The 24,750-nt window shown below is 33.9% G+C and overlaps 3 protein-coding genes across 16 annotated transcripts; 2 read left to right on the plus strand and 1 right to left on the minus strand.

Moving 5' to 3' along the window:
- Window positions 1–268: 268 nt before the first annotated feature.
- LOC112100925 (protein FAR1-RELATED SEQUENCE 5-like) lies at window positions 269–1,540 on the plus strand. Its single transcript, XM_024190800.1, has one exon. The coding sequence runs from the start codon at window positions 269–271 to the stop codon at window positions 1,538–1,540; it is 1,272 nt and encodes a 423-aa protein (XP_024046568.1).
- A 2,520-nt stretch (window positions 1,541–4,060) lies between these two features.
- LOC18053476 lies at window positions 4,061–7,900 on the minus strand. Of its 6 annotated transcripts, none has more exons than XM_006447214.2 (10): window positions 7,408–7,898; window positions 6,827–6,952; window positions 6,660–6,717; window positions 5,868–6,576; window positions 5,466–5,600; window positions 5,062–5,297; window positions 4,885–4,969; window positions 4,621–4,713; window positions 4,286–4,381; window positions 4,061–4,189 (listed from the first exon to the last, which is right to left on the minus strand). In XM_006447214.2, exons 4-10 carry the CDS (start codon window positions 6,234–6,236, stop codon window positions 4,166–4,168), a joined length of 1,038 nt encoding a protein of 345 aa, XP_006447277.2. In that variant the 5' UTR covers window positions 6,237–6,576; window positions 6,660–6,717; window positions 6,827–6,952; window positions 7,408–7,898; the 3' UTR covers window positions 4,061–4,165. The 6 variants fall into 6 exon arrangements, with proteins under 6 accessions (XP_006447277.2, XP_024047627.1, XP_024047626.1 ...); XM_024191859.1 differs by having other exon boundaries at window positions 5,868–6,442; window positions 6,827–6,966; XM_024191858.1 differs by having other exon boundaries at window positions 6,827–6,966.
- A 1,111-nt stretch (window positions 7,901–9,011) lies between these two features.
- LOC18053477 (RNA polymerase II subunit 5-mediating protein homolog) lies at window positions 9,012–17,024 on the plus strand. Of its 9 annotated transcripts, none has more exons than XM_006447217.2 (11): window positions 9,012–9,344; window positions 9,576–9,920; window positions 10,023–10,082; window positions 10,417–10,584; window positions 10,738–10,804; window positions 11,093–11,463; window positions 13,610–13,643; window positions 14,455–14,576; window positions 15,470–15,511; window positions 16,467–16,544; window positions 16,620–17,024. In XM_006447217.2, exons 2-11 carry the CDS (start codon window positions 9,603–9,605, stop codon window positions 16,674–16,676), a joined length of 1,317 nt encoding a protein of 438 aa, XP_006447280.1. In that variant the 5' UTR covers window positions 9,012–9,344; window positions 9,576–9,602; the 3' UTR covers window positions 16,677–17,024. The 9 variants fall into 9 exon arrangements, 2 of the variants coding, with proteins under 2 accessions (XP_006447280.1, XP_024046921.1); XM_024191153.1 differs by having other exon boundaries at window positions 9,647–9,920; XR_002907146.1 differs by lacking the exons at window positions 15,470–15,511; window positions 16,467–16,544; window positions 16,620–17,024 and adding an exon at window positions 11,915–12,047 and having other exon boundaries at window positions 12,349–13,643; window positions 14,455–14,519.
- The last annotated feature ends 7,726 nt before the right edge of the window (window positions 17,025–24,750 follow it).

Genomic DNA, 24,750 nt, shown 5'->3' on the forward strand with positions numbered 1-24,750 from the left:
TCCACTATTTGCCTATATTGGGATTGAGAGTACATCAGCTCGTCCCACTTCACAAAGTAAGTATCTTCATTTTTGGCTAAATCATTAACATTCGTTTTGCCTATAGACACTTAGTTAACGTGTACATTACATGAATGTTAGTTTCATTTTCTTAGTTTATAACAACTAAATTTGAATCATTAACGTGAGCTTATATCGACTACCCATTACTATATAAATCCTTGATAAAAAAAACTCTTTAATTTGTCAGCCAAACCGTTGGTATAAAATGTCGTGGACATCGGGTTCTCAGAGTGAATGTGATTTGAGTTACCAAATTATGGAGATAGGAGCTCACGAAATGCATGCAGACAAGAACGATGAATGGCCAGCAACCGACGGTGATCCCCCCACCGAGATGAATAAGGACTCCATTGAAATAGATACAGAAACTGAAGAGGAGGCAGAAAATGAGGTGAATGCTGATAACAATGAATCGGCCTTACGAAGGATTAAGACAGTAGATGTTTTGGGTCGGAAATTTACAACTGATGAAGATGATGATTCCTTTTACTGTAAATATGCGAAGGAAATGGGATTCGGAGTTCGACGACATAATAAAAGATGGAATACTAAAGGTGTGCTCATTGGAAGAAAGTGGGTTTGCAGCCGAGAAGGGTATCGACCAAAGAAGTTTCTTTGTCAAGATAATAGGATAAGAGAGGCAAGACCCCTGCCTCGGACTGGTTGCCAAGCTGCATTTAAGATTAAACGGAATGATGAGAATACTGCATGGATATGTACGCAATTCAGTGCTGGCCACAACCACACACTAACACCACCTCAATATGTTTACTATATAAGGAGCCATTGGAAGGTTTCTGGAGCAGACTTAGTTGCGGTATCATCTCTTCACAAGGTTGGTATGAAACCATCCCAAATACATGAGTATATGGTCGAGAGGTCGGGAGGGTACAATAAGATTGGATATTCGCGGAAGGACATGCATAATCAAATGGACACACACTGTAGGAAACTACTACATGAATCGGATGCGGAAACTTGCCTCTCGTATCTGGAAGGGAAGAAGTGCGATGATCCTGCTTTTTACTTTGCGCACACAATTAATGAAGATAATAGGTTAGGAGACTTATTTTGGTGTGATGGTGGATGCCGAGCAGATTATGCGGTGTTTGGCGATGTTGTTGCTTTTGATGCAACATATCGAACAAATGCTTATCGGAAACCATTTGTTGTGTTATTGGGCATAAATCATCACAGATGGATGATTGAGTTTGGATTTGCATTACTTTCAGATGAGACGGAACACGCATACATTTGGTTATTGGAAACTTTCTTAAAAGTAGTAGACGGTAAGCAGCCTAAAACAGTAATAACGGATGGCAGCAAGGCAATGAAGAATGCAATATCAAAGAAATTTCCTCAATCAGTACATAGACTATGTTGTTGGCAACTAGCTAGAAATGCACAGGCAAATATCCACAAGGATTTTACTAATGGATTTCAAAGATGCATGCTGCAACCATATACTATTGATTAGCTTGAACAAGCATGGACGGAGTTAGTGGCACGCCATAATGTTGAAAACAATGACTGGGTGACGAAGATGTACAGTGACAAATATATATGGGCTGAAGCATTTCTACAAGGAAAGTTTTTTGGTGGAATGAGGAGCACACAGCGATCCGAATGAATGAATGCATTTTTAAATCTCTACGTTAGTATTAGACTTAGACTCATATCATTTGTCAAACAAATGGATAGGCTAATGGATAGACAGCGAGATGTCGAAGGTAATGATGACTATGATAGTGTCGACGGTCGGCCTGTGTTGAGAACTCACCTGAAGGTATACGAGGGGCAGGTATGGGACATTTACACAAGGGCTATATTTCGCATTATCACAAATCAAATTACCAAGGAAGGCATCATGACAACAAAACAAGTATCCAATGACGATGTAGTACGAGTTTATCAGGTAAAAAAATATGATTTTGCTGATAAGGAGTGGAATGTTGAAATTAGGGGGCATGTGGGATAGTGTTTTATGTAGCTGCCTAATGGTTGAGACTATTGGCATTCCCTGCTCACATATTTTTACTGTGATGAAGGTAGAAAATATTAGAACAATTCCAAATTGTGTTATTTTGGGTAGATGGACTAAGAATGCAAAAACTGGGGTAAGCCCACATAAGAAGAAAGAAAAATCAAATTCCCCATACATGAGCATGGAAGCACGACTGGGATCACTGCATGCTGCTTGTCGAAACTTGCAACGACTAGCTGCCAGTAGTTGTGCAACCTTTGAGCTTACCATTACAGATGCACACAACTTGTCACTACGGTTGGAAGCACTAATATATGATAAAGATAAAGACACATTAGAGGGCTAGTTAGGAAGAAGAAGTCATGTTCAAGACCCGACTGTAGTTTTGACCAAAGGTTGTAGAAAGAAGAAGAAAATAGGGTCTCCACCAGAAAGAAGATGCAGTGGCTGCAGGCAGCCTGGACATACGATTCGAAAGTGCAAAAGGAAGGAACAACCGACAGAAGCAAATGTTGAATGTGCCACGCAAGGAAGTCAATTCATGTGTGAAAAGAATGTGGTAATGAATACAAGAGGACTCAGAATCGGAAATGCGTACGGCAACTCCTATACTAGGCAACCAAGAGAATGCTCAGTCCACACACTCACATAACAGCAATAGCTTAAGCCTTGACAGTGGTTCACAACCATGGTTTCAACAATTCCCCGTCAGCATAGACAATGACTCAACTGACAACACTTGCATCGAAGGATTCTTATCGAATTATGAACGGGCCAATGCAAGTACATCAATATATGCAACAAATTACGGTCACCTATGGAGGGGACATGGTTTCTAGTATTGTGAGTAAGTACTGCATTTAATAAATAAAGATAGTTTTGAATGCAGGGTGACTATATAACTAAATGTTATTCTGCCACATGAATCGTAGGTTATAATAATAAGATGACGGGTATTATATCTCACTACAATAGTTAACCTCATGGCGGGTAGTGGTAAGCCTAAATTCTCTCATTTCAGGCATCGGCTTCGAGGAAAAAACAGCGGTTAGCTGACCTAAAATATACTTATATCTTAGATGAACTTGCTTTATGGCCTTATTGTACCCGTCTTTGTTGGATACTCTAACGAACCAGAATTAAATTTATGGCTGAAGTTCATGCTTGAAATAAATCGAAGTGATCCAGTAAATAAAGAAGTAGAATAACAGATTCTATAATATTTTACCACAAAAACTTATAAAACTTCGGTATACGACCAATCTTACTTAATGTAGAATCAAATAAGGATAGTAAGTTATAACTAAGATAGACAATAATGCATCAGTTCATTACTTTTGTAATTACCACAAACTATTGTAGGCTTAACATGACAAACGTCTATTTAATCTTCTTTATATACTGTTAACTCTCACACTTATTTTCGTGGCCCATAGCCCATTTTTCGCGACTTCATTCTGTTAGTCCTTACCCTCTTTGCCAAATCATCGTCTCATTTGAGGGCATCTCTTTGTGTCTCAATGAAATGAAAGCTTGCATTTTCCACAACTTTATTCCTCACATCATTATTCTCAAACTGAACCAACAACAACAGAAGCCTTAATTGTTCTTCGTCTGAAGACCAAATCTGCAATCAAATAACATTGTATATACATCATTATTCTATACGTGGATAATAAAAATTATGAGTATCACGGCAACAACATGTTTTTCTACCTCTGGTGCAGGTTGTATTGTTCGTCTTTTGCGCCTCATTAACATAGCAATATAAACAGCACAGTCGTGTGCCTGACATTCCTTAACAAGAGAGTATGGTTGAAAAATAGAGAATGTCCGAAATGCAAAGCAGCCGCCAAATTTTGTCCGGGTTTCCTCGTTCAGAACCGTATCAAGACAATTCAGCTGGTCATAAAATAAGTTGTGATGCAATTTAGTGGAATTAAATTGACTTGTATAACAATTAAATACCAACTCTTATATTCAAAACATAAAGGCGTAGCTTACAATTTGTTGCACTTCTATCACAAACAGGTTTGATGTCAATGAAGTAGGCACTGGGTCCCATATCTCAGTACAGTGCTCTTGAATTAAAACCACTAGCAAGTACCCATGTGCAAATCATTGATTCACTGGGACAATAATCTGTACATTAATGTTAAACAAGCAATATACTAAGATTTCTAGTCTTCTGTCAGAACATAAATTTTATAGAATTTAAGTAAACTTAATTAACCATACCCTCTCGTATGTATGAAGGTCATTATTCTTATGTGTCAAAGTCACATTTTCCTCAACCCACCTCTGCAGGAGTCCCTCTCCACTCACTACCTGTGGCTGCAACAGATGTTTTCAAATATTAATACCACACCCTAGCAAATCTATTAACATTACAGGAACATCATTGTCATCGTGTCATATTATGTGATAACATCCAATTCCATTCCGTGGCATATTGAACATAAACATAAAACACTAAACAAAGTAATCATTCTTTCAAGCAGCCAGGATATCCATTAAAAACAAAACAGCTGCAAATCAATTGATGCACATATAGTCATTAATTGGCTGCTTACAATAATAAGAACTGGAAGAAACCAATTGTCGCATTGGTCTGCCTCACTGCATTTCTGCAGTGTAGATAGCATTTCGGTGATAACGAAGATAATCTGCACTAAAACAAACCGGGACAGCATAACATTAATGCAGTTCATGATTGAATTATGTCACAATCATATAATTTCAAGCCCAAATAACATGTAATCAAAAGAAAAATCATTTAATTTAATAAGCAATAGTTATTTCTGAATCCACCTTAACTTTCATTACTTTTTACTAACCTTTACATTTATCAACCGTGTGGGTGCTAACGACAACATGCAGTTCCTGCTCAAACAATGCTTGTCCGTCTGCACAATCGTCTCCCTACACATGTCATAGCGTTTATTATATTTCACAAATTCAGATAAACTATAACACCCTCATAGCTGACAGAAATATTGTCAACGAAAGCTTACCCTTCCTCTAAGTCTTCATTCATGATGTATTTAATTAATTTAATGTCTATGTGTTCCAATGACCTTGCAACAACAAAAGGTCCAGCCCTATATTGGCTTATTAAATTCGAGAGTGGGTCATTTACTGTGTCTGTGGGTTGCCTAATTGATGATTGATTAGTGCAATCTTGTTCACTATGAATACAACTACCCCCAGCTGATGTCTTCATTGTACCGGCATTTAAAGGAACTGTCACCTGAAACAAAATGGCTTTGGAAGTTAACCATTTAATTCATTTATTTAAAGACATGTAGATGTTATGCCATTACGACCAAAAATACTAGTTACTTAAACACAATTGCCTATCAGTACATCCAACCTACAACACCAGCAATTGAGGAAAAAACACAAATAACTAACCAACCTTAATGCTCCCATAACCACATTTCTTCTCTATCCACTTTATTAACCTCTTGATCTCGCACCCATTCCATAGTGCAATTGGGCTGATCGATCTATCTCTACGTAGTCCACCATATACAATTGAATTACAGAACATCTACACAAACAATTAAATTAAATAATTTTAAGTCAGTTTAACTACTACTCCAAAAAATTTCATGGCAAATGAAGCTGTGTAATTGCTTACAAGTCCTACAAAATAGTAATTTCTTTGATATATCTCATGTTCAAGTTTCATCCCCGTATCTTGATGTGCATTCATATCTTTAACGTGAAAACTAATATTTGTGATTGTATAAAACCGTATGAAACACTTATATTATTAATTATACGTTTACATGAAATTAGATAATACGATATTTACCTCCAAGTATAGCACACAACCACTGACATATGCAAGATGGTCCTCCTTGTATCTTGTAATACCTTGAATCAATTTGTCATAGTCAAAGCTTGCCCAATTTCTCTTACTTATGAATTCAGTGTCCTTCAAAGAATATAAGAAAGATGAACTTATGTGTACCCCAATGGGAGGACATAAGATGGTGCACAAGGTAAATAACATAAATGTAACTTTGAATTCATCATTAGCTTCCCTTGAATTCTGCAGAATATCGGCCAAAGTCTTAACGTTAATTCCACTTGATGTTGCATTATACTTGTCTAGATATGCGGCCACATCTGACCTATCACCCTCTAATTGGAGTCGCATTCCCCCATCAGATACTCCCATTATATAGGCAAAACTATTGGCACTAAGCTGTAACTCCCTACCATTAAATTCTATCACACACCTAGCCACATCAGTCCTCTGAACAAGCCAACAACATAGTTTCCTTTTTCAATCTTCCACAATTAAGCTTAATTAGATTGTCCAGACCCATTTCAGAAACTACTTCCCTCTGGTCATCTGTCAATTGTCCTACAGCAGCTGCAAACCTGTCGAGTGCGCATCGAGTTAGAAACTTTGTCTCCTCAACAACAACTTTCTCACCTCTGTGCGATTGACTTATATATTTGCTTTTTTCGCTCGGAGGTAAGTTTGTAAATTCCATTCCTAGTTCTTTGCGAACCTACAAAAAATTAATATTATTACATAACATTTCCAATATATTCTCAACTAAATCAATTAAAACATCGCCTCCAATTTACTAACCTCTCTCGTAATGCATGCCCTTGCATCGTTTGCCTTCATTCGACGTACAGCTTCCCCACTGCACATTTACAAAATTGCAATGATTTACCAATATATCATATTCAACCTTGTCTTTGCAAACAATTTAATTGACTTCAAAATTTATCGGTACTCTTTCACAAACTTACAAGAAGCTGACAAATCCATAGTTACTTTGTGCGGCTTCATTGCCTTCGCCATTGACAATGGTCATTGTTTCAAGATGTCTATTATGATTGCGTGCCTTCCACTTACGAATTCTCCCCAGTTCCATTCTTGCAACAAAATACTGTCAAATAATTCATACATATCGCTTTAACATTCCTCTTTTCTTTCCTTCCTTCAAACTAGTGACTTTGGCCTTAATTATTCATATATCATATAACCATCACATATTAACATTTCATCTATTTACTAATAATTACTATACAATATTTTTTCACATAACCAGTCTATCATCGAGGGCAAAGACAATATAACCTGTTTACATGGTATAAAATAAAATCAAGTGCTTGCATACTGAAATCAATCCAACTAAATTACATTTACATGAAATCCATTGTCATAATCCAAAACAATATACTACTCACGACGCATATAATGTGGGTACTTCATTGCATCATTTCAAGTAAGGAATACAATACTATTTTTCAATTCCAGTAAACTTAATTTTTTTCCGTGCAATCACGATAATGAATCCCCAATTTTGCAATTCTTTACGAAGATTTACCTAAATTTCAAGTTTCACGCTCGCGCATTCGCATTTGATTCTCCACACCCGCACTGGGATCATTTCAAATCCCCTTCTTTATGCCTCGCCCACCACCTCTCTTCTAAGTTGAATGATGCTCCTGAACTGTTATTTCTCTTGTATAATATGGCTACCGTGATGCGAAAAAAGCCTCCATTTGCATTCCTCTTCGTTTTTTATTATCGACGACAATCCCCTTACACTTGATATTCCCAAATACAACCCTAATTTCTTTGAACCCAAAATTATTAAATAACTCAATTTCAACGAACTTTAAAATGATGTGAGATGTTCAAGCATGCGATTTCAAGAAAATGGTTGCTGGTAATTGGTAGCTAGACACAGAAATTCTCGATTACACCTGATCAAAATCCTTTTTTTTTGTTTGTAGTGGGCGTTAGTGGATCGGAGAACAAAAAGTGTTGCCACCAGAAAAGCCGGTTGCACTTAACCTCTTCTATCTAGCCTATTGTATTTTACCCGTTAGATTACAATAGTTTCAATCCAATGGTGGCTTTTCTGAAAGACAAAATAGGGGGATTACTTATAACCGTTACAAGGTAGCTGGACCCTTTGTTTGGGCTAAATATGATAGAAAAGTTAGGATGACTAATTTTAAAAAATACCAATGTTTTTGGATCATTTTTGTAAATTTCCCAAGTACATCCAGTAAAATATAACTAATTTTTTCAAATCGAATGTAAATGATAGGCTAGGCGCTCGGTTCCGAATCGAACCGAACCAAAATTACTTGGTTCGATTCGATTAATTTCATGGGCAAAATCCAAATGGTTTAGTTTTACATGCACTGAACGGTTTGTGTTCAGTTGGGCATCTAAATATACAAACTGATCGGTTCATTCAACTTTAAAAAAGTCATAATTACTGTATTCCTAAGGTTATGTTTGGAAGATAGGATTAAATGTAGAATTAGATTAATTTTGTGATTTGTGATTATCTTATGTTTGGCAAACTTCACTTTGGATTGGATTATGGGACTAAATTTGAATTTAGTCCTAAGATCATGGGGTTATCAATCCCAATTTAAACACAAGTTTACTAGAGATTAGCTTTTAAAACAATTGTCTATTTAGTTAACTATTACTTGAATGTCTAATATAATATTTAATTCAATAATCACTATATTAAAATTAGTAATGAAGATTAACAATACCAATAATTGATTGCTTTTATATTATTTGTAACTTTTTGATAAAATAAAATTTATTGAAATATGTAATAAAAAATTAAGTTAAATTTTTTTATTTAATTTAATTTAACCTAATCAAATTTATATTTGTTTATTATTACTATAATTACCTAATAACTAATTTTTTATTTATTTAATTTTTAATTAATTGTTATTAAATTAATTTTAGTAATTATTTTATTATTAAATATTCATGAATAGTCTATATTTATATTAAAATGTCAACCTAAATGCTATTTAATTTCATTCAAATATAATTTAGTATGGTCTAATCTAATATTGTACCAAACATAAGACAATAATATATAATTCAGTTTAATTCAATTAAATCTAATTCAATCCCATCTTTATAATTAGTGCAATCTAATCATGTGTGCCAAAAGCAGCCCAACTCCCTAAGCACGCACACAAGTAGCCCCTCTCTCAGGCCTCACTCCTCAACAACCCTTCTCTCTTAGTGACATGCACGCTGCTGGCATAGAGCCTGCACAGTGGCAGCCGAGCACGGCAGCACCAAGCCACTAACAGCTCCTTTCTCTCTCAACTCACTCTCACACGCATGCAGCATTAAGCCGACATCACCAACCCCCCTTTCTCTCGCGCTCGCTCTCACACTCCATCTTCGTCACCATATCACCCTCTGGTCTGAACTATTTGCCATCGCAGCCTCTTTCAACTGTTGCGATCTCAATGGCTGTCGGAGACAGTGAGTTGAGACTTGTTTTTTATTTTTCATTAATTTTTGGCCTGAATTAAATTATTCAAATTAATTAAGTTGTGATTAATACTTTAGTTATTTAATTTAATAAATTTTATAGCACATGTTTTAATTTTTTTCTTCTATTCAATGTTCATAGTATTTATTTGATTTGATTTCTGTCATGGTGATGGTGTATTGGTATTGTTGCGATGTTGCTAATGAAATTTTGTTTGTTAGTTTAAAAGGATGCACGATTGGTAGTTGATGCAAAATTTGTTGCATTTTGCCAATTTTCTTGGGAGTTTTAGGGCCTGTTCGGTAAACTTAACAGATCAAAACCCACTTCAGAGAATCAATCAAATCAATCAATCAGTAATGGAAGAGCCAACAGCGAAAGGAACAGTGACTTCGATCTCGTCCATGTTTCCAGTCGACGACGTGCAGAAAGCAGCTAAGCGCGTGCAGGACGCGCTGTCGGAGAAGCAGCAGGAGCTTGAGCGAGTTAAGGAATTCATCAGTGATAACACAAACCTCATTAACCTCGTCCAGAAACTTCCCGAAGAACTTCACCATGATATCATGGCAAGTCACTTTCCCACCAATCACTACTAACTTGCACTTTTTCTGCTCCACCTTTTCAAAATAGAAAGTAATAACTTTTTTTTTTTAATTTTTAATTGACAGGTTCCTTTTGGAAAAGCAGCATTTTTTCCTGGGCGTTTGATACATACCAATGAGTTTATGGTAATTCTTATAAGTTTAATTTTTTTTATATTCTAGTTAATCTAAGGAGTGTTTGGGAGTCATTATGTAAACTTTGAAAGTGCTTTTTGTCCATTGTATAGTGAATTATAGCCTCTTTTAGGATGATCAGGCACTCGGGAAGTGCTTTAAGCACAAAAAGATTATTTTAAAATATTTAGAAAGTTAATTTCGTAGAACCACTGCCATTTCCCAGCCATAGTTAGATAAAGAAAAATATTAGAAGAAATAAAATGCCTTGTCTGGTAAAATTTCAGTACAAGGTTTTGTAGTTTATTGAGCATCTGATTTCATTTTTAGTGACTATTGTTTTTAGGTTCTTTTGGGAGAAGGGTATTATGCAGAGAGAACATCCAAGCAAACTGTTGAGATTTTGAAGAGGAGGGGGAAGGTCTTGGATTCCCAGGTTGATTCTCTCAAAGCCATGATGAAGGATCTTCAAGCCGAGGCTTCATTTTTTGATACTACAGCTTCTGAAGCAGCAGTAAGTTTCACCGTTTTGTTTTCAGGTCTGCCTAGAAGTTTCTATGGTAGCCACTGTTATTAAATGTAATATTAGCTATTGAATGCTGCTGTACAAGATTCATCACTTGTGTTTCTCCCTACAATGATAATTGTGAACTGATATGTTTAACAGGAGGGTCTTGTAGAGATAAGGGAAGAATATGGGGAGGAAAATTTGTCTGAAAGGACATCTGAATCAGGTAGGTTCTTGTGTCCTTCTGGTCCTTTTCTTGTTTGGAAAATTGTAAAAGGTTGAGAATATCCTTGGAAATAAGAATGCCCTTTTCTATCCTTCTAGCTCCACAATGGCATTTCAAAAGCCCAAGATCTAAAATTAGCCAATCATCACCAAGGGCAGGCTCTAGGATTTCTTCTTTTCTAAATTTTGTTCTGTAGATGTCATGCTTGTAATTCATAATGATATTAGCTGTGAATTAGAATATTTTCTGTACTTGAACTCAAAATGATATATCAATGTTGTTTTGTAGGTCTGTTGAAACAAGATTCTTCTCGGCTTTCTGAAGCTGACAACCTGAAAGATGAAGATGAATTATATGCCCGTATTATGTCCAGGTTGGATGAACTTGAGAAAGAAGAACTTGCTTGGGAAATTGAAAATGGAAGTGCTGAAAGTAAGCAAAATAATGTGGCTAAAAGTGACAATGCAAAATATGGAGACGAAGATAATGAACTTGAGGAGGCAGAACTTGCTGCTGAAACTGAAAATAGGAGTGATGAAAATAAGCAAAATAATGCGGCTGGAAGTGACAATGAGAACAATGAAGATGAACAAGCTAATACTGTTTCTGACCAGTTTTCAAATCAGATTTCCCTTGATCATAATCTCAGACATTCAGAGGTATTGTTCATGATTATTGCCTTTTGTTAGAGCATGTGGAACTAATAATTATAATTTCCTTTATAACTTCACTGAATTTGAAATAGGACAAGGAGTTGAATAAAGGGTAATTTTTAGGGACTCCCTTAAGGTTTGGTGTTTTGACAGTCTGATAGAATGTATTCACATAATTACAGGGACCTCCCCTGACATTAGTACATCTTTTCGAATATTGTTAGTATATGAGGGTAAATTAGTGATTTCATATATAAAAATCAAAGGAAATTCAAAAGAGAACACAAAGTTGCATCGATGACTCAGATTTGGGTACGGATAATCAATTTATTATCCACACTGCATATTATTTTTAGTTTATCTGAGATGAAAGAAAAATCCATTTTCTCTCTCATTAAATGAAATGCACAGCCATTTTGAAGCCTGAAAAGCTCTGAAGAAGCTTTTGTAACTATAGAATCTCTTCTGCCTTCAAGTAATTTTAAGCTGAGCATGAGCATGACAAGCTGCAGTGGTAGCAAAAGGGTGCCATTGAGCAAATTTCACCTGCAGCTAGCAACTGAGACAACTGGAATTGGAGCCCAAAAAAGGTTAGTTTCGCAAAAAACCTTGGATGTTAGATTCATTGCTTTTTTTTTTTTTCAAATTTGTTGTGATGATTAAGAATGAAAAAATGTGTCTCAATCTGTTGAAGAAGCTGCTAGATGAGTTATGTTGAATGAAAAAGAAATTGTTTTTTTTTTTTTGGCTGTTTTAGTTGATTTCAAACTTAAATGAATTGAAATCTTTGATTTATTTACTTATTATTTTAGACTCAAAAGGTGGGATTGCTGTTGTTTTGGTCTGGGGATGATAACTTGATTTTTGTTTGTCATGAAATTGGCATGGCAGGTACCATTACCCAATTGGTCCAGACTTTTGCCATGGCAGTAGCATTAGTTCTTACGTCTGGCCTGCCTTTCTCATATGGCTCGTGGCTTGAAATTTGAAATATCAAAGGAAGACTTTTTTTCTTCTCTTCTTTGGATTCAGTTTAAATGGCTAAGGAATATTATTCTAATTCCACAGTCTGAATATTATAAATTCCTGGCTTTACAACTACATTCATAATGAATGAATGCCATTGAATTTGAAGCTGCCATTGCCAGAAAGTAAAGCAAGCATCAGGATTCATAAATCGCACATTATCTTTCTATTATACTGAAAAAGTAAAAACAATATTTGATAATATTCTAACAGCTATGGGAAGGGAGTATCTTAGTCATATCAGTTCAATTTTTTGTTTGTCCTTGTATTTCATTAGCAGGGGTGTGTGTATTTAATTCTGTTGTGTTGGTTGTGTATTTTGAATGCATTGAAGAGTGAATTATGGTTTCTTTATTGTCTTGTTTACTAATTATTGGGCTTTTGAAATGTGTTGAACGATGAAAGGAAGAAATTGTGAGAAGAAAGTTGAAGAAGCAGTAGCTGAAATGGAAGTTTACTAACTATTGAGCTTTTGAGATGTGTTGAATGATGAAGGAAAAAATTGTGAGAAAAAAGTTGAAGAAGTAGTGGCTGTAATGGTTATTTTCTAGCTTGATGATGGCTGGATTTATAGCCATGGCTGCTGTAAATATTCAATAAATTAGCAGCTTTGTTGATTTTCTTAATTTATATTTTATTTTTTTTAATAATATTATGTTACATCAATGATTTGTTTTCCTTGGTTGTTTTAGACTTCCTTGGTGACCGTTTAGCGCCAAATTGTAGTTATTATCATTACACATGTTGTAGCTGTCATAACATTTTTGGAGCCAAGAGCATTTTTGACTTTTCGTCAGTCCACTAGCAGTCTACTGTATACTAACATCAGGGGAGGTCCTTGTAATTACATAAATGTTTTTTATCAGACTGTCAATACACCAAACGTTAGGAAGGTCCTTAAAAATTACCCATGGAGTAAACTGCCACAGTGGATAAAAAAAAATAACCTTTGAGGTTTTGGCTAATCAGTCCATAAGTTGACAGCATCTCAAATTCTTGCTTAGTTGTTATTATTGCTCATTAATGGGTGTCAGCTACTGACACTCTTGACAGTCATTATTGAATTGATGAATCATTTTTTATCCAATCAAGTCATATTCATTGTCTAAAAACTTTTGAAGTGCAGTGTACGGGATTGACAGTGCAGGCTGCACTCGAAGGTTAGTCATTGGCAGTTCCCCATGTTTTTTCTGTTTGACTTGAGCTCAATTTTACTTACTAAAATGAGGATAAAAGAAGAGGGGAGAAGAGAGAGAGGGGGGGGGGGGAGGGAACTCAATAAGCAGGAAAATGTTTGGACAAGGTGCAGTTTCTGTAAATTTCTAATTACAATTTTATAATTCTTGCTAGTTTGAAATGACTATATGATCAATTCTTTTTTTGTGAGAAATTGATTTGCGTCAATGCCTTACAAGGCTTTTTTAATTAAGAAATAGCTACGCGATTTTACGATTTCTTCTTATGTGTGGTTTACAAGTTATGGGCTGCATAAATTTTTTGATTTATGTGCCACAGTTTGTTAGAACTCCTTCATTGCTTTCTAGTTGCCCAAAAAGAAGACAAAAATTTTGTTTGAAGAAATTTAATTTCTTTATTTTTAAATATAACAATTTTCTATAGTGGCTTCTGTTTGGCATGGAGGCTTTTGTGGCTGATTTGTCTTATTCTTAACTTATTGCAAAGGTTAATCTAGAATTTACTACTTATTTGTAGGTTTTGTGCATTAATCATTCTCTTTGATAGAATTTAGGGAACCTGGAAGTAGTAATTTTCAGATTCTTATAATACACAAAAACAAGAAATGCATGTTTTAGTGGCACTTCTCATTGTCTCATGATTTGTGGATTTCATAAATCAGTAATCTCAATAATACTCTTTAGACAGTCATCTGATGTATGTGCAATTCTATGAATGGTGAGCATGTTTCATGTTTTGATGCTTTTTAAGAATAAAGTTTTCTATCGTATTTAGATGCAAAGCCTCGAACCAAAAGTTTGGCAACCAATGTTAATGTGGAAGCTAATTCTGCTGAGAAGGCCTTAGTGCTTCCTAAAGAAGATAATGTTGCAACAGCACCTTTATCAATACAGGAGGTAATTCTATTTGAGCTTAACAAGCATTATTTCTCCTTTATGCTTTTGTGGAATTGGCATATTAACTGCTTGCCAAGCGGTATAAATGTAGTACATTCTATAGCTTCTTCCACTGTATCTTTAGTTGCACAAACTATTCTTATGGCAGAAATGTAGTGTCTTGATAGTTGGCCCTACTTGGATAAAGTGGTTATGCCCTTATAATATGCTGTCTCAGTTCCCCAGTTCTTGACTGTTTTATAATATCTCTGAAGTAGAATTCATTGGTCAATTAGGCCAGGTGTTTTACTGAGAACCTGCAAACTGTGCTCGGTTCCCTCATTATCTAATTCAATGTATCAACTTCATTGTATCATACTTTAATTAAAAAAGAAGCTACCTAAACAGTTATATGAAATATGTTTTGCTGATTCTAAGTGAAGAATTCAAAATGTATGAACTGATCCTCAGTCATTAATTCCAATTTTTGGTATACCAAACATTCGTTTTCAGATCACAACACAGCCTCCTTTTGACAGTTATGGACCTAATTGATAACCTTTTGTAATCGGAACAAATTTTGGTGACTTCATCCAGATCAAGCTCTGACGCCAAGTAGAAATTCCTTTGCTTTTTGTAAATCCCATACTATTAATCCAAATTCTGTTCTTATTACAAAAAGAGTAATGGAACAACCTCATGCTGCTCATCTATTTTTTGGAAGGGAAGGAAAAAGATATATTTAGTATCATAGGAAAAAGATATATTTAGTATCATCATAGATGTAATACTTTCTTATAGATTTCCGTGTTAACAAGAAGATATATCATGTTTGCTACGAGATGTGCACAATTTGTTTGTATGGTGAAGAGCTTGCCTTGCCAAAGCCCTAACAAATCTTTTTCCTTAAACAGATATCTGCCCAGGCTTCAAAGCCAGAATTTGATCGTTACAAGGTATTTTCCACATTGTTTATTGTCAATTCAGTGAGATCAATTGACAATAACTATGGAACAAAGCTTCTTCCCTTTCATTTGATTCTTTTTCCTCTGGTATGACTGATGGTGTCTAATTGACTGTTTTATCAAAATGCATGGCATTTGAGCTGCCATCCAATTGCACTAAGCATTATAATCATCACCAATTAATCCACTGATTCAAAATAAATAAGATTACAATGGGAACTCCTTTTGGAGAACATCAAGATTCCATGAATCACAGTGTTGCAAAGAGTATGAATGCAGTTTCTATATCGAGACGGCCATTCATCTATATACAATATTAATTTTTTTTACATATGAATAGTATAAGTACAAAGAGTATGAATGCAGTTTCTATATCAAGATGGCCATTCATCTATATACAATATTAATGTTTTTTACATAACTCAAGACTGTGTTCATACTCGTTGTATCGCTGTGTCAGTTTCATAGCCCACATCAACATTAGGACATAATTTGTACATAATACTCTATGCAACAGTTAAAACACATTTGCATCTCTGGAATTGTTTCTGTACGAAACAAAAATGACCTAGCATTAATTAGTGAAACATGTAAAGCACATCATTTTCAGACTTCATTCTATAGTGTGTGTTATACAAGTATTCCTGTGCACAAAACCAAGGTGCTAAATAACAGCTGATGCTGTAAAACTCCCGAAGAACTACCTAACTCAAGGCTGTGTTTGTCTACTTTGTCTCAATTTTCCAAGAATCGGGGTCATACAATTTATGAGTACGAGGCACAATCAAAACCGGATACCTAGTTTGACCTTTGTAATTGTCAAATTCGATAAATAGAAAAACTTCAATACCAATGATTTTGGTGTTGTGGGTGTATGAGGTGAAGAAAATAGTGTAATTACATGAGTGTTAACCATCGTGACATGCTAACTTTCCTTTTTTGGCAGGCTTTTACAGAATCGATCATAGAGCACAATTATAATCTGCAAACAGATCAGCAGGAACAAATCAGGAACACATCAAAGGTATTTTTGATCCACACGTTGACAAAAATGTTGTTCATCAACTTTAAATCCTAACTGTATTTTTGACTGCTGCAGCCTTCTGGTTCTCAATCATCAAAGCCAGTGTCCAGATTTAAGATGCAGAGGAAGTAGTTGCCAAAGTAGCTCTAGGCTGTGGCATGTAAAAGATCTGGAAAAATCAGAAATGTGAGAATGCGTCCTTGAAATTTTGTATTCTAGAACAGAAAACAGAAACTCCTTTATTTTGAAGTAGATTGCCAGATCTGTTGCCTGCCATTGTTATAAATAGTTCTCAACCAACCCCTTTAAGTTCTCTTGATATTTTGTGCTTTAGGAAGAAGCTCGACCTAAGTCCATATTTTGCCAATCCTACTATTGATTGTAACTTCAACTATTTACCACTGCGCCAAGGGCCACTGTTGATAAAATTTACATCAAAAACTATTGTCTTTGATTATATACTAATTTATTTTGAAATCACCTTTACATGCTTTTATTCTATATTACAAAAAATTGTATTGATTGTAACTGATTGCTAAATAAAATTGACTAACAAATGCAAGTTTTGGATTATAAATCTGATATAAATTTTGGCCCAATCAGAAACGAAGCAAATGAAGCATCACCAAAGGAAAGCAATTGATCTGTAGATTTGGATCTCTATACTTTCAGTCTGTTATTAACATTGCTCAGTATAGTCTTTGCATTTCTTTATGTTAGGGATTTGAATTTTGCTGTTGCAGCTCTGGGTCAAAGGCAGGAGGAGATGATGATTTTCGGTAAAATTAAAAACAAAGGTCAAGCTTATTTCCTTGCAATTTCCACACATGAAGCCAAGTTGTAGAAACCAATTTGAAAGCATAATCTTGCCTTAAGATTTTTGTGAACAAACTGATCAAGTGTTTCTTGAATTTCCATGAAATTTATCAAGCTTCCAACGATTATACTTGAAGCTAAAGAATGATAAGTGTAATGTACGACATTAATTTAGGATTTTATAATATTATTATTTTAAGTCTTTAATATTTTTTATTTTATTAGAGTGCACTGTGATTTATATTTTAGTCTTTTATTTCTATTATAACCGTGATTTAATTTTCCTTCTAAGTTAATTTAGGGAAGTAGTTTTAAGCTCCGTCCAACTTTTCAAGTAGAGCTTATTTAAGTAGAGTTTTTACAAATAGAGCTTTTACCTAAAAAAAATTAGTTGTTTGGTTGTCAATAAGAGCTTTTATTAAAAATCTATAAAATTACTTTAATAGACAAGGTTTTTTAAGTTATGTTATGAAAAATATAAAATAAGATTGTCAAATAAGTAGAGGATATTTTTAGATATTTTAACATTTAAAAAAACACTTTTCAACCTCTACTCCCAAAAGCCCAAAATTTAGGTTTTTGCTAGTAGAAGCAAAATAACTTATTTAAGCTCTAAAAGCTCCACTAAAAAAAAAACCAAACAACAATAAAAATTATGAGAAGAGCTTATGGGATTAAATAAGCACTTATGGCTATTAGATAAGCCATACCAAACAGGCATTTACTCTATTATAAATAGAGAGATCTTATTATTCTAATTTCAACTTTTGATCAATTAATAAAACCACTCTTTTATAATTCCCTCTAGGATTGTCTATAAAGAATTTCTCTTATATAGTCGTTTGGATTATAGCATCATCTAATCTCGCCAACACATTATTAAAAAATCTCATTGAGTCGTTTGAATTAGAACGAGATATAATCACGCTTCGATTAGAGGGTAAGCGAATTGTGTTGACTTGATTTGATACTAGAATAATAATACTAACTATCCTATCAATTCCACTTCCAGCATGCCTGCTTTGTTAGTTGGTATCAGAGCAATTTAGAGCTAATTACACAACTTTCCTAACTACCCATATTCATCACCACCAAATCCACCATTGAAAAAAAAAAAAAACCAAAATCCCAAAATTACAAAATCCTAGTTGCCACCATTTAGGGTGCATTTGGGATTGAGGTTGGGCAGTTGTAACTTAAAAGTTACAGCACTAAAGTGTTTGGTAAACACTAACTACTGTAACTTATAAGCTATGTTGATATGATTTTTTACTTGTATAATTAAAAATCTATTATATCTATAATAATTTTTATCAAAATTATTATTTAAAAATTATATTTACTACATATTATTAACTTTTATTTGATAGTTACAGTTTTTTTTTCCACAGCAGCAGTAGCTTAAAAGTTATAGCACCTTGATCCTAAACGGGATCTTAATCACTACTGCCACCATTTATGGCCACCACCATCGCCGTCCAACCTACCTCCAAAATCACCGTCAGTTGCCAACCAAAATCTGACTACGCTCTGCCCTTGATCAGCCGTGCAACCACTGAGCAGACAACCCAAAACCTGTGAGCTCTCTACCAACTGTCGTCGCGAAACTAGCCATTTTTATCGACGATCGACACCATCATCAAAGTCCCTCTAATCGTCCGTCTAATCCCAGCCACCACCACATCCAATTATTCACTGTACTCGCGGCCATGAAAATGCAACCAAGCACCATGGTTGCAACTTGAAGTCAATTTTCCGACCAAACCACGTCGATTCTGTATAATTTCCCTTGCATTCCTCATCACCATCTGCCAGTTTTGATCATCAGCAATCAGAATCACGACCACCATCCGTGGGCCACGCCAACCTGAAAGTTGAGCCTCATTTATAGTTTTGCCAGTAGCTGCATTTTTATTTTGAGAAAAAAATGATATAGATGGAATATTAGGGTTCGTATTATCTTTTTGAATTTGAAGATATCCCATATTTTGATGGTAATCTTGATGATATTTTTGACTGAATATACATGATGGATGATTTTCTTCAAACTAACTTATTGAAAGTTGCTGTTTCTCATGCATCATTTAAGTTGGCAGGTGATGATTTGGATGGGTGGGAACAACTACAAGAATCAAGGATTCAACAAAGGCAAGAAGAAATTAAAGAATGGTTTGATATGAGAGGATTGATGGAAGAAAATTTTCTTCATTGTGATAATGTCAAACCATCTCTTTTTACACCAATGAAAATGGAAGATGATGAGATTATTGATCTTTATGAGATTTTTAAAGAAGTACTACAACCAACTTTTGATTTAAACATTGGGCTTAGCAATATGATCGAGTTTGTGTGGCAAGATCAAGTTGAAGAGACCCCAGCAATTATTGACATGATTATGCTTATCAACATTGAAGATAAGAATGTTCTTCTAAAAGAAGATTTGGCTATGAAGATAAAGTTAATTGGCAATAATATTGAACGAGATTTAGCAAAAGACTTTAGATGCTTGAGAGCTATTTGTCCCAACAAGATTTCACTTTTTCGCAGAGTGCAAGATCAAGAAGAAGAAGAAGCATGGAGAATTTCGAGTTTCAAGAATGATTGATGAGCAAGGCTGCAAGTGCAAGCTCTAAGATGCATTCATCCTCCATTTCAAGTTCCATCCTTATGATAAACTCGAGGGTGAGTTGTGTTTTAGGAGGGGGAGATTGATGTCAAATGTTATTTTAGGATTCTAGAATTTTATTATTTTAAAATGTTTAATAGTTTCTTTTTTAATTAGAGTCCATTGTGGTTTACGTTTTAGGTTTTCATTTATATTATAATTGTGATTTAATTTTCCTTCTAAATTAACTTAAAGAAGTGGGTTTACTTTATTATAAATAGAGAGGTCTTATCATTGTAACTTCAACCTTTTTTCAATTAATAAAACCCTTCTTTTATAATTCTCTCTGGGGTTAACTATAAAAAATTTCTCTTGTGAAGTCGTTTGACAACATCTAATCTCGCTTAACGCGTTATTAAAAAATCTCATTTGAGTCTTTTGGATAAGAATGAGATCTAATCACGCTTTGATTGGAGTGTAAGCTAATTACATTGCCTTAGTCTAGTACTAGGACAATATTTAGTATTATCTGTCTTATTGACACAACTTAAAAATGTTAATTACTCCCAAGTATTAGAGTGTTGAACCTAAGGGAATCTATAAATATAGTAGTTAATTATTAAATAAAAGTCAATTACATAAAAAAAAAGTTAATAGAGACCAATCTAGAAAAATTCTGAGGTTACGGGATCTACTCTTGATTTTCAAATTATGGTCATAATACTCTATTATATTTATATTTTGCATTTCTTTAGCCAATTAATTATTATGCTATTTAACTCTTAACTGACCATTTGTATGGATAAATATGAGATCAAGTATATAATGTGTTACAACTATATTAGAGTTTCGACATTATGTCAGAATTCCATAAAGATCTAAGGTGATCTAGATTTGCAAATGAACATGATACAAAAATAACCAATAAAAGAAAAAAAATACAAATTATACACATATAACAGATGAAATAAACTTAAAACTCACTTGAGAGAATAATTAATTTCATGATTTGAATCCCTTAGCTTCACTTTTCACCTTAACTTAGAAAATTTAGCCACTCATGTTTAAAAGAAAAACACTTATTTTATTTAATAAACTTTGTGAAATACAATACAAGGAAATCGAAAAGAAAACAAAAAAAAAAGGTTTCCCCAAAATTCACTCTAGATTTACACCCAAAATGCTCACCCCTAAAATTCACCACAAATTCTCTCTCCTTTTCTTCTTTCTCTCCCCAAAACTAGCACATCCTCAATTGTGAGAGCTCTTTCCTTTTTATAGGCAAATTTTGACTGATCAAATGTGGGTGTTTACATGATATTTTGGTAAGCTTACAATCACAACCTATAGATGGGATTTAGTAGTATAATTCAAGGGTCTAAATTTTGCAACCATTATCAATCATTAGATTCAATATAATCAATGGCTATGATTGAAGTCAAAGCAGGACCCTTCTTGTGCTCATTTGTTAATGTGGTTGAGCTCATTTGTCAAGGTACTTTACCTACACAATTTTGTGTGCTAACATGAACTTAGACACGTGGCACAATCTCAACCATTCAACAATAATGCCAAATCAAAAGGCTAGAAAATCTTGAACAGCCGTCTTAATTTTTAAAATTCCAATTTCACGTCTATTTTTCCAGTCCAAGCATCATGATTTTAAGGAATTACCTACTAAATACAGAAAATCGTAATTAAAAATTAAAAATTCATAAAATAGGTTAGGGATTTATTAATGTGATGAAATTGTTTGGTGTTATTAACACTGTAAGTGAAACATGATAATTTTAACCTTTATCAAATGTACACTTTCTAGTGTTTATCACACCCCCTAACTAACTTATTGTTAGTCCTAGCAATAACATCGGTAACTACATTAATTAAAATTAATGCATAAGCTGATAATTGTTCTTCTACCCTTCAAATAATTAAATAAGTGAGCTTCCTTACTTTTTTTTTTTTTGGAGATGAAAGAAATAACTCATTGACTGGATATCAATAATCATTCCTTTGTGCGTAATTGTAAATAAACACAAAACATGTGGGGTTTCATAAAAAAAAGCATAATATTTTTGCTTTAAAAGTTTATTAATATTCAATCATTAAACAACAAATTATTTACAAATATTCAAATAATATATCATCAACCTATGTAGTGAGCTTTAGGCCAGTGACTCCCAAACCAGTTGGCCTTAGGAAACTAGATGTTGAAACACATCTGCGAATTTAGTTACTCGGGCTTTTAATTAATTTATAGTTAAGCAAGCAATATATCTTTAACCAGTGTAGCGAGCTTTAGGCCAATGACTCCAAAACTAGCTGGCCTTAGGGCACTGGGTGTTGAAACACTCCTATGATCTTATTCACTCAAGTTTAAGATTTGGCAAAATTGAGAATATTTTATTTTTTCTTTTATTTATTTATTTATTTTTTTAAAGGATAAAACACACATTTTTCATTGTCTTAGACGTCACCTCCAACAAACTAAGAGAACTAAATATTAGCTATTTCAACTTACAATCCACAAGTATTTGTCATGGTGTGTGTGTGTGCTAGAATCGTTTAGTAACATCCGTAAGATAATCAAATGAAACAAAATGGATGAGTAAAAGCTATTAGAAAGAAGAGCTCACAAATTAAATTAATTTGAAGAGAAAATGACACAAATAACTTTTATTAAAAATAATGCATCTCAAGAGTAAAGCGAATGAACTCCTTATTATGCCATTTTTAAACGAAACCAATTAGTTTCTTTGTTAAAAAGAGGTAAGACAAATACAATTTTTTTTTTAAATTTCTTTTAAGAAGGAAACAAAAGCCAGAAACTTTTTATTTTTTGTAAAAAAGACAAAAACATGGTATATTAATGATTCCTTTCCCCCAACTAGATTGAGACATTGTCCTTAATGTCTAAAGCAAAAGGAGGTAAAATTTAGAAGACTGCACCTGATAAACATGCAAGGAAAATAAACACTTGCAAACAAATACAACTAGCATATAAAAAAATAAAAAATAGTTACAGATGGTGGTTCAAATCCACCATTTTGCATTTCTTGCCACTATCAGCATTTGACCAATCTAGTTTGTAAGTGAGGAGGTTCGTTTATGGTTGATATTCTTGCAGTCGATCAATAAATTCAGAAGCGATTTTGACATGGACAAAGATTCTATGTGATGAAGAAAAAAGGAAACCGTGCTTGATAGTATCATCAAGGAACATCATTAAAAGACCATAGTAATGATTTACATTTAATAGTCCAATATGTTTTTAGTGGATGTTAAATTGTGCCCATGATGTTCGCTTTAGCAAAAGCTTTTGGCATTCGCTTTAGCAAAAGCTTTTGGAATTATACCTAAAACTTGACTTACTCTAGCATTTGCAGCTTGCGAGATAACCTCCATTAATCCAAGATCACTAGTTCTATATATCAAATGTATTTTTTGCTTAGATAATACCCTTCCAAGGTCTTTGACAGCTTCAACAACGTTTGGAGTATGTCCAGAAGTTGATCCACAAAATACACAAATATGTTTAATCATTTTAATTAAAACTGTTGCGATTTTGCTTCTCTTTCTTTTAAGGATTTGATTGTGCAAAGAAAGATATACATATACATATACATATACATAAGTATTTATAAATCCAAGAAAGGCAATGCATCAAAGATAATAAATGCAGAGACTGGCAATTTGTCAAACAAAGTGTAATAAAAAGTATAAATAATAATTATTCAAATGCTACAGGAAATGCCAGATCAACAAGTTTACAAAGTTAGAGCAAAATAATAATAGAAAAATGAAAAGGATATGTACTAATAATTCTGATTGTAGCTCACATCTTTCTTAAGTTTTATGTCTAGTATTGGCTTGAACGCCCTTCATGGGTTGGGGATAGCTTCCCATCTAATTTCTTATAAATTGGCAAATAACATCTTTTACGTCAGGTTCTCAAGACTAAATTTTGTACTTTCATTTAGGAACAGTGTCCATAAATTGTGAATCTTGCATTGCAAGTATCTACTTGGATGCGTCTCTTAAGATCGCAAGATATCATCTAACGATTTTTCACTCAGGTCATCCTTAGTGTATTTAATTTTATCTTCTTGATTGTCAAAAACCATTCCTAAAGTTTTACAATATGCTTTGCAAGAAAGTCTTACACATTTATGACATTTAGAGTCAAGTCGTTTATCTCTTCTTTTTTAGCAAATGTGTTTTTCTTAAAACTAGGCATGTAAGAAACAAAGTGATTAGAAAACACACTAGCTAATCAAAATTGTGCTTTAATTAACTAATGAATGTCAGTTTGAATCCCATGGATCATTAATAGATGCAATCGTTCAACATGTGCTTTGTAAATTTTTTTGAGAGCATTTTTAGGGAGAGAAGGAAAATACTTATGCAATTTATATTTGATATCTTTCATGCTTGATTTTAGGATTTCAGTTATTATAGGAGAAATGAAGAAATCAGTTATAGTACTGTCATCCGACATTTAACCAAGTGGAAGAATTAAGTAACCTGAAAAACATAAAAATACAAAACAAAAGAAAAAATAAAAACAAGTAATAAGATGAAATTTAATTTCCATAGTAATCAGGATCATAGAGAAGAAAGGTTTTCGAGACATTAACTTTTCCAAGAATGATTTCAATCTTTGTCCATTTACATTGAATTCATTACCACTCTTTGAATTCTTAATTTCTACGGCCCCATGTAGATATACAACTTTCACAACAAATAGACCATTTTACTTTCACTTTAACTTCCCTAGAAACAAAT

This window comes from Citrus clementina, unplaced genomic scaffold (assembly GCF_000493195.1).
Source record: "Citrus clementina cultivar Clemenules unplaced genomic scaffold, Citrus_clementina_v1.0 scaffold_2, whole genome shotgun sequence".
Lineage (NCBI taxonomy): Eukaryota > Viridiplantae > Streptophyta > Magnoliopsida > Sapindales > Rutaceae > Citrus > Citrus x clementina.

Coding starts and splice junctions, on each gene's coding strand:
- LOC112100925 (XM_024190800.1), top strand. CDS start 269: ATGTCGTGGACATCGGGTTCTCAGAGTGAATGTGATTTGAGTTACCAA.
- LOC18053476 (XM_006447214.2), bottom strand. CDS start 6,236: ATGGGAGTATCTGATGGGGGAATGCGACTCCAATTAGAGGGTGATAGG. Junction 5,298..5,465: donor GTGGTTATGGGAGCATTAAG/GTTGGTTAGTTA, acceptor ATTTTGTTTCAG/GTGACAGTTCCTTTAAATGC. Junction 4,970..5,061: donor AATGAAGACTTAGAGGAAGG/GTAAGCTTTCGT, acceptor TGACATGTGTAG/GGAGACGATTGTGCAGACGG.
- LOC18053477 (XM_006447217.2), top strand. CDS start 9,603: ATGCAAAATTTGTTGCATTTTGCCAATTTTCTTGGGAGTTTTAGGGCC. Junction 9,921..10,022: donor AACTTCACCATGATATCATG/GCAAGTCACTTT, acceptor TTTAATTGACAG/GTTCCTTTTGGAAAAGCAGC. Junction 10,083..10,416: donor TACATACCAATGAGTTTATG/GTAATTCTTATA, acceptor TATTGTTTTTAG/GTTCTTTTGGGAGAAGGGTA.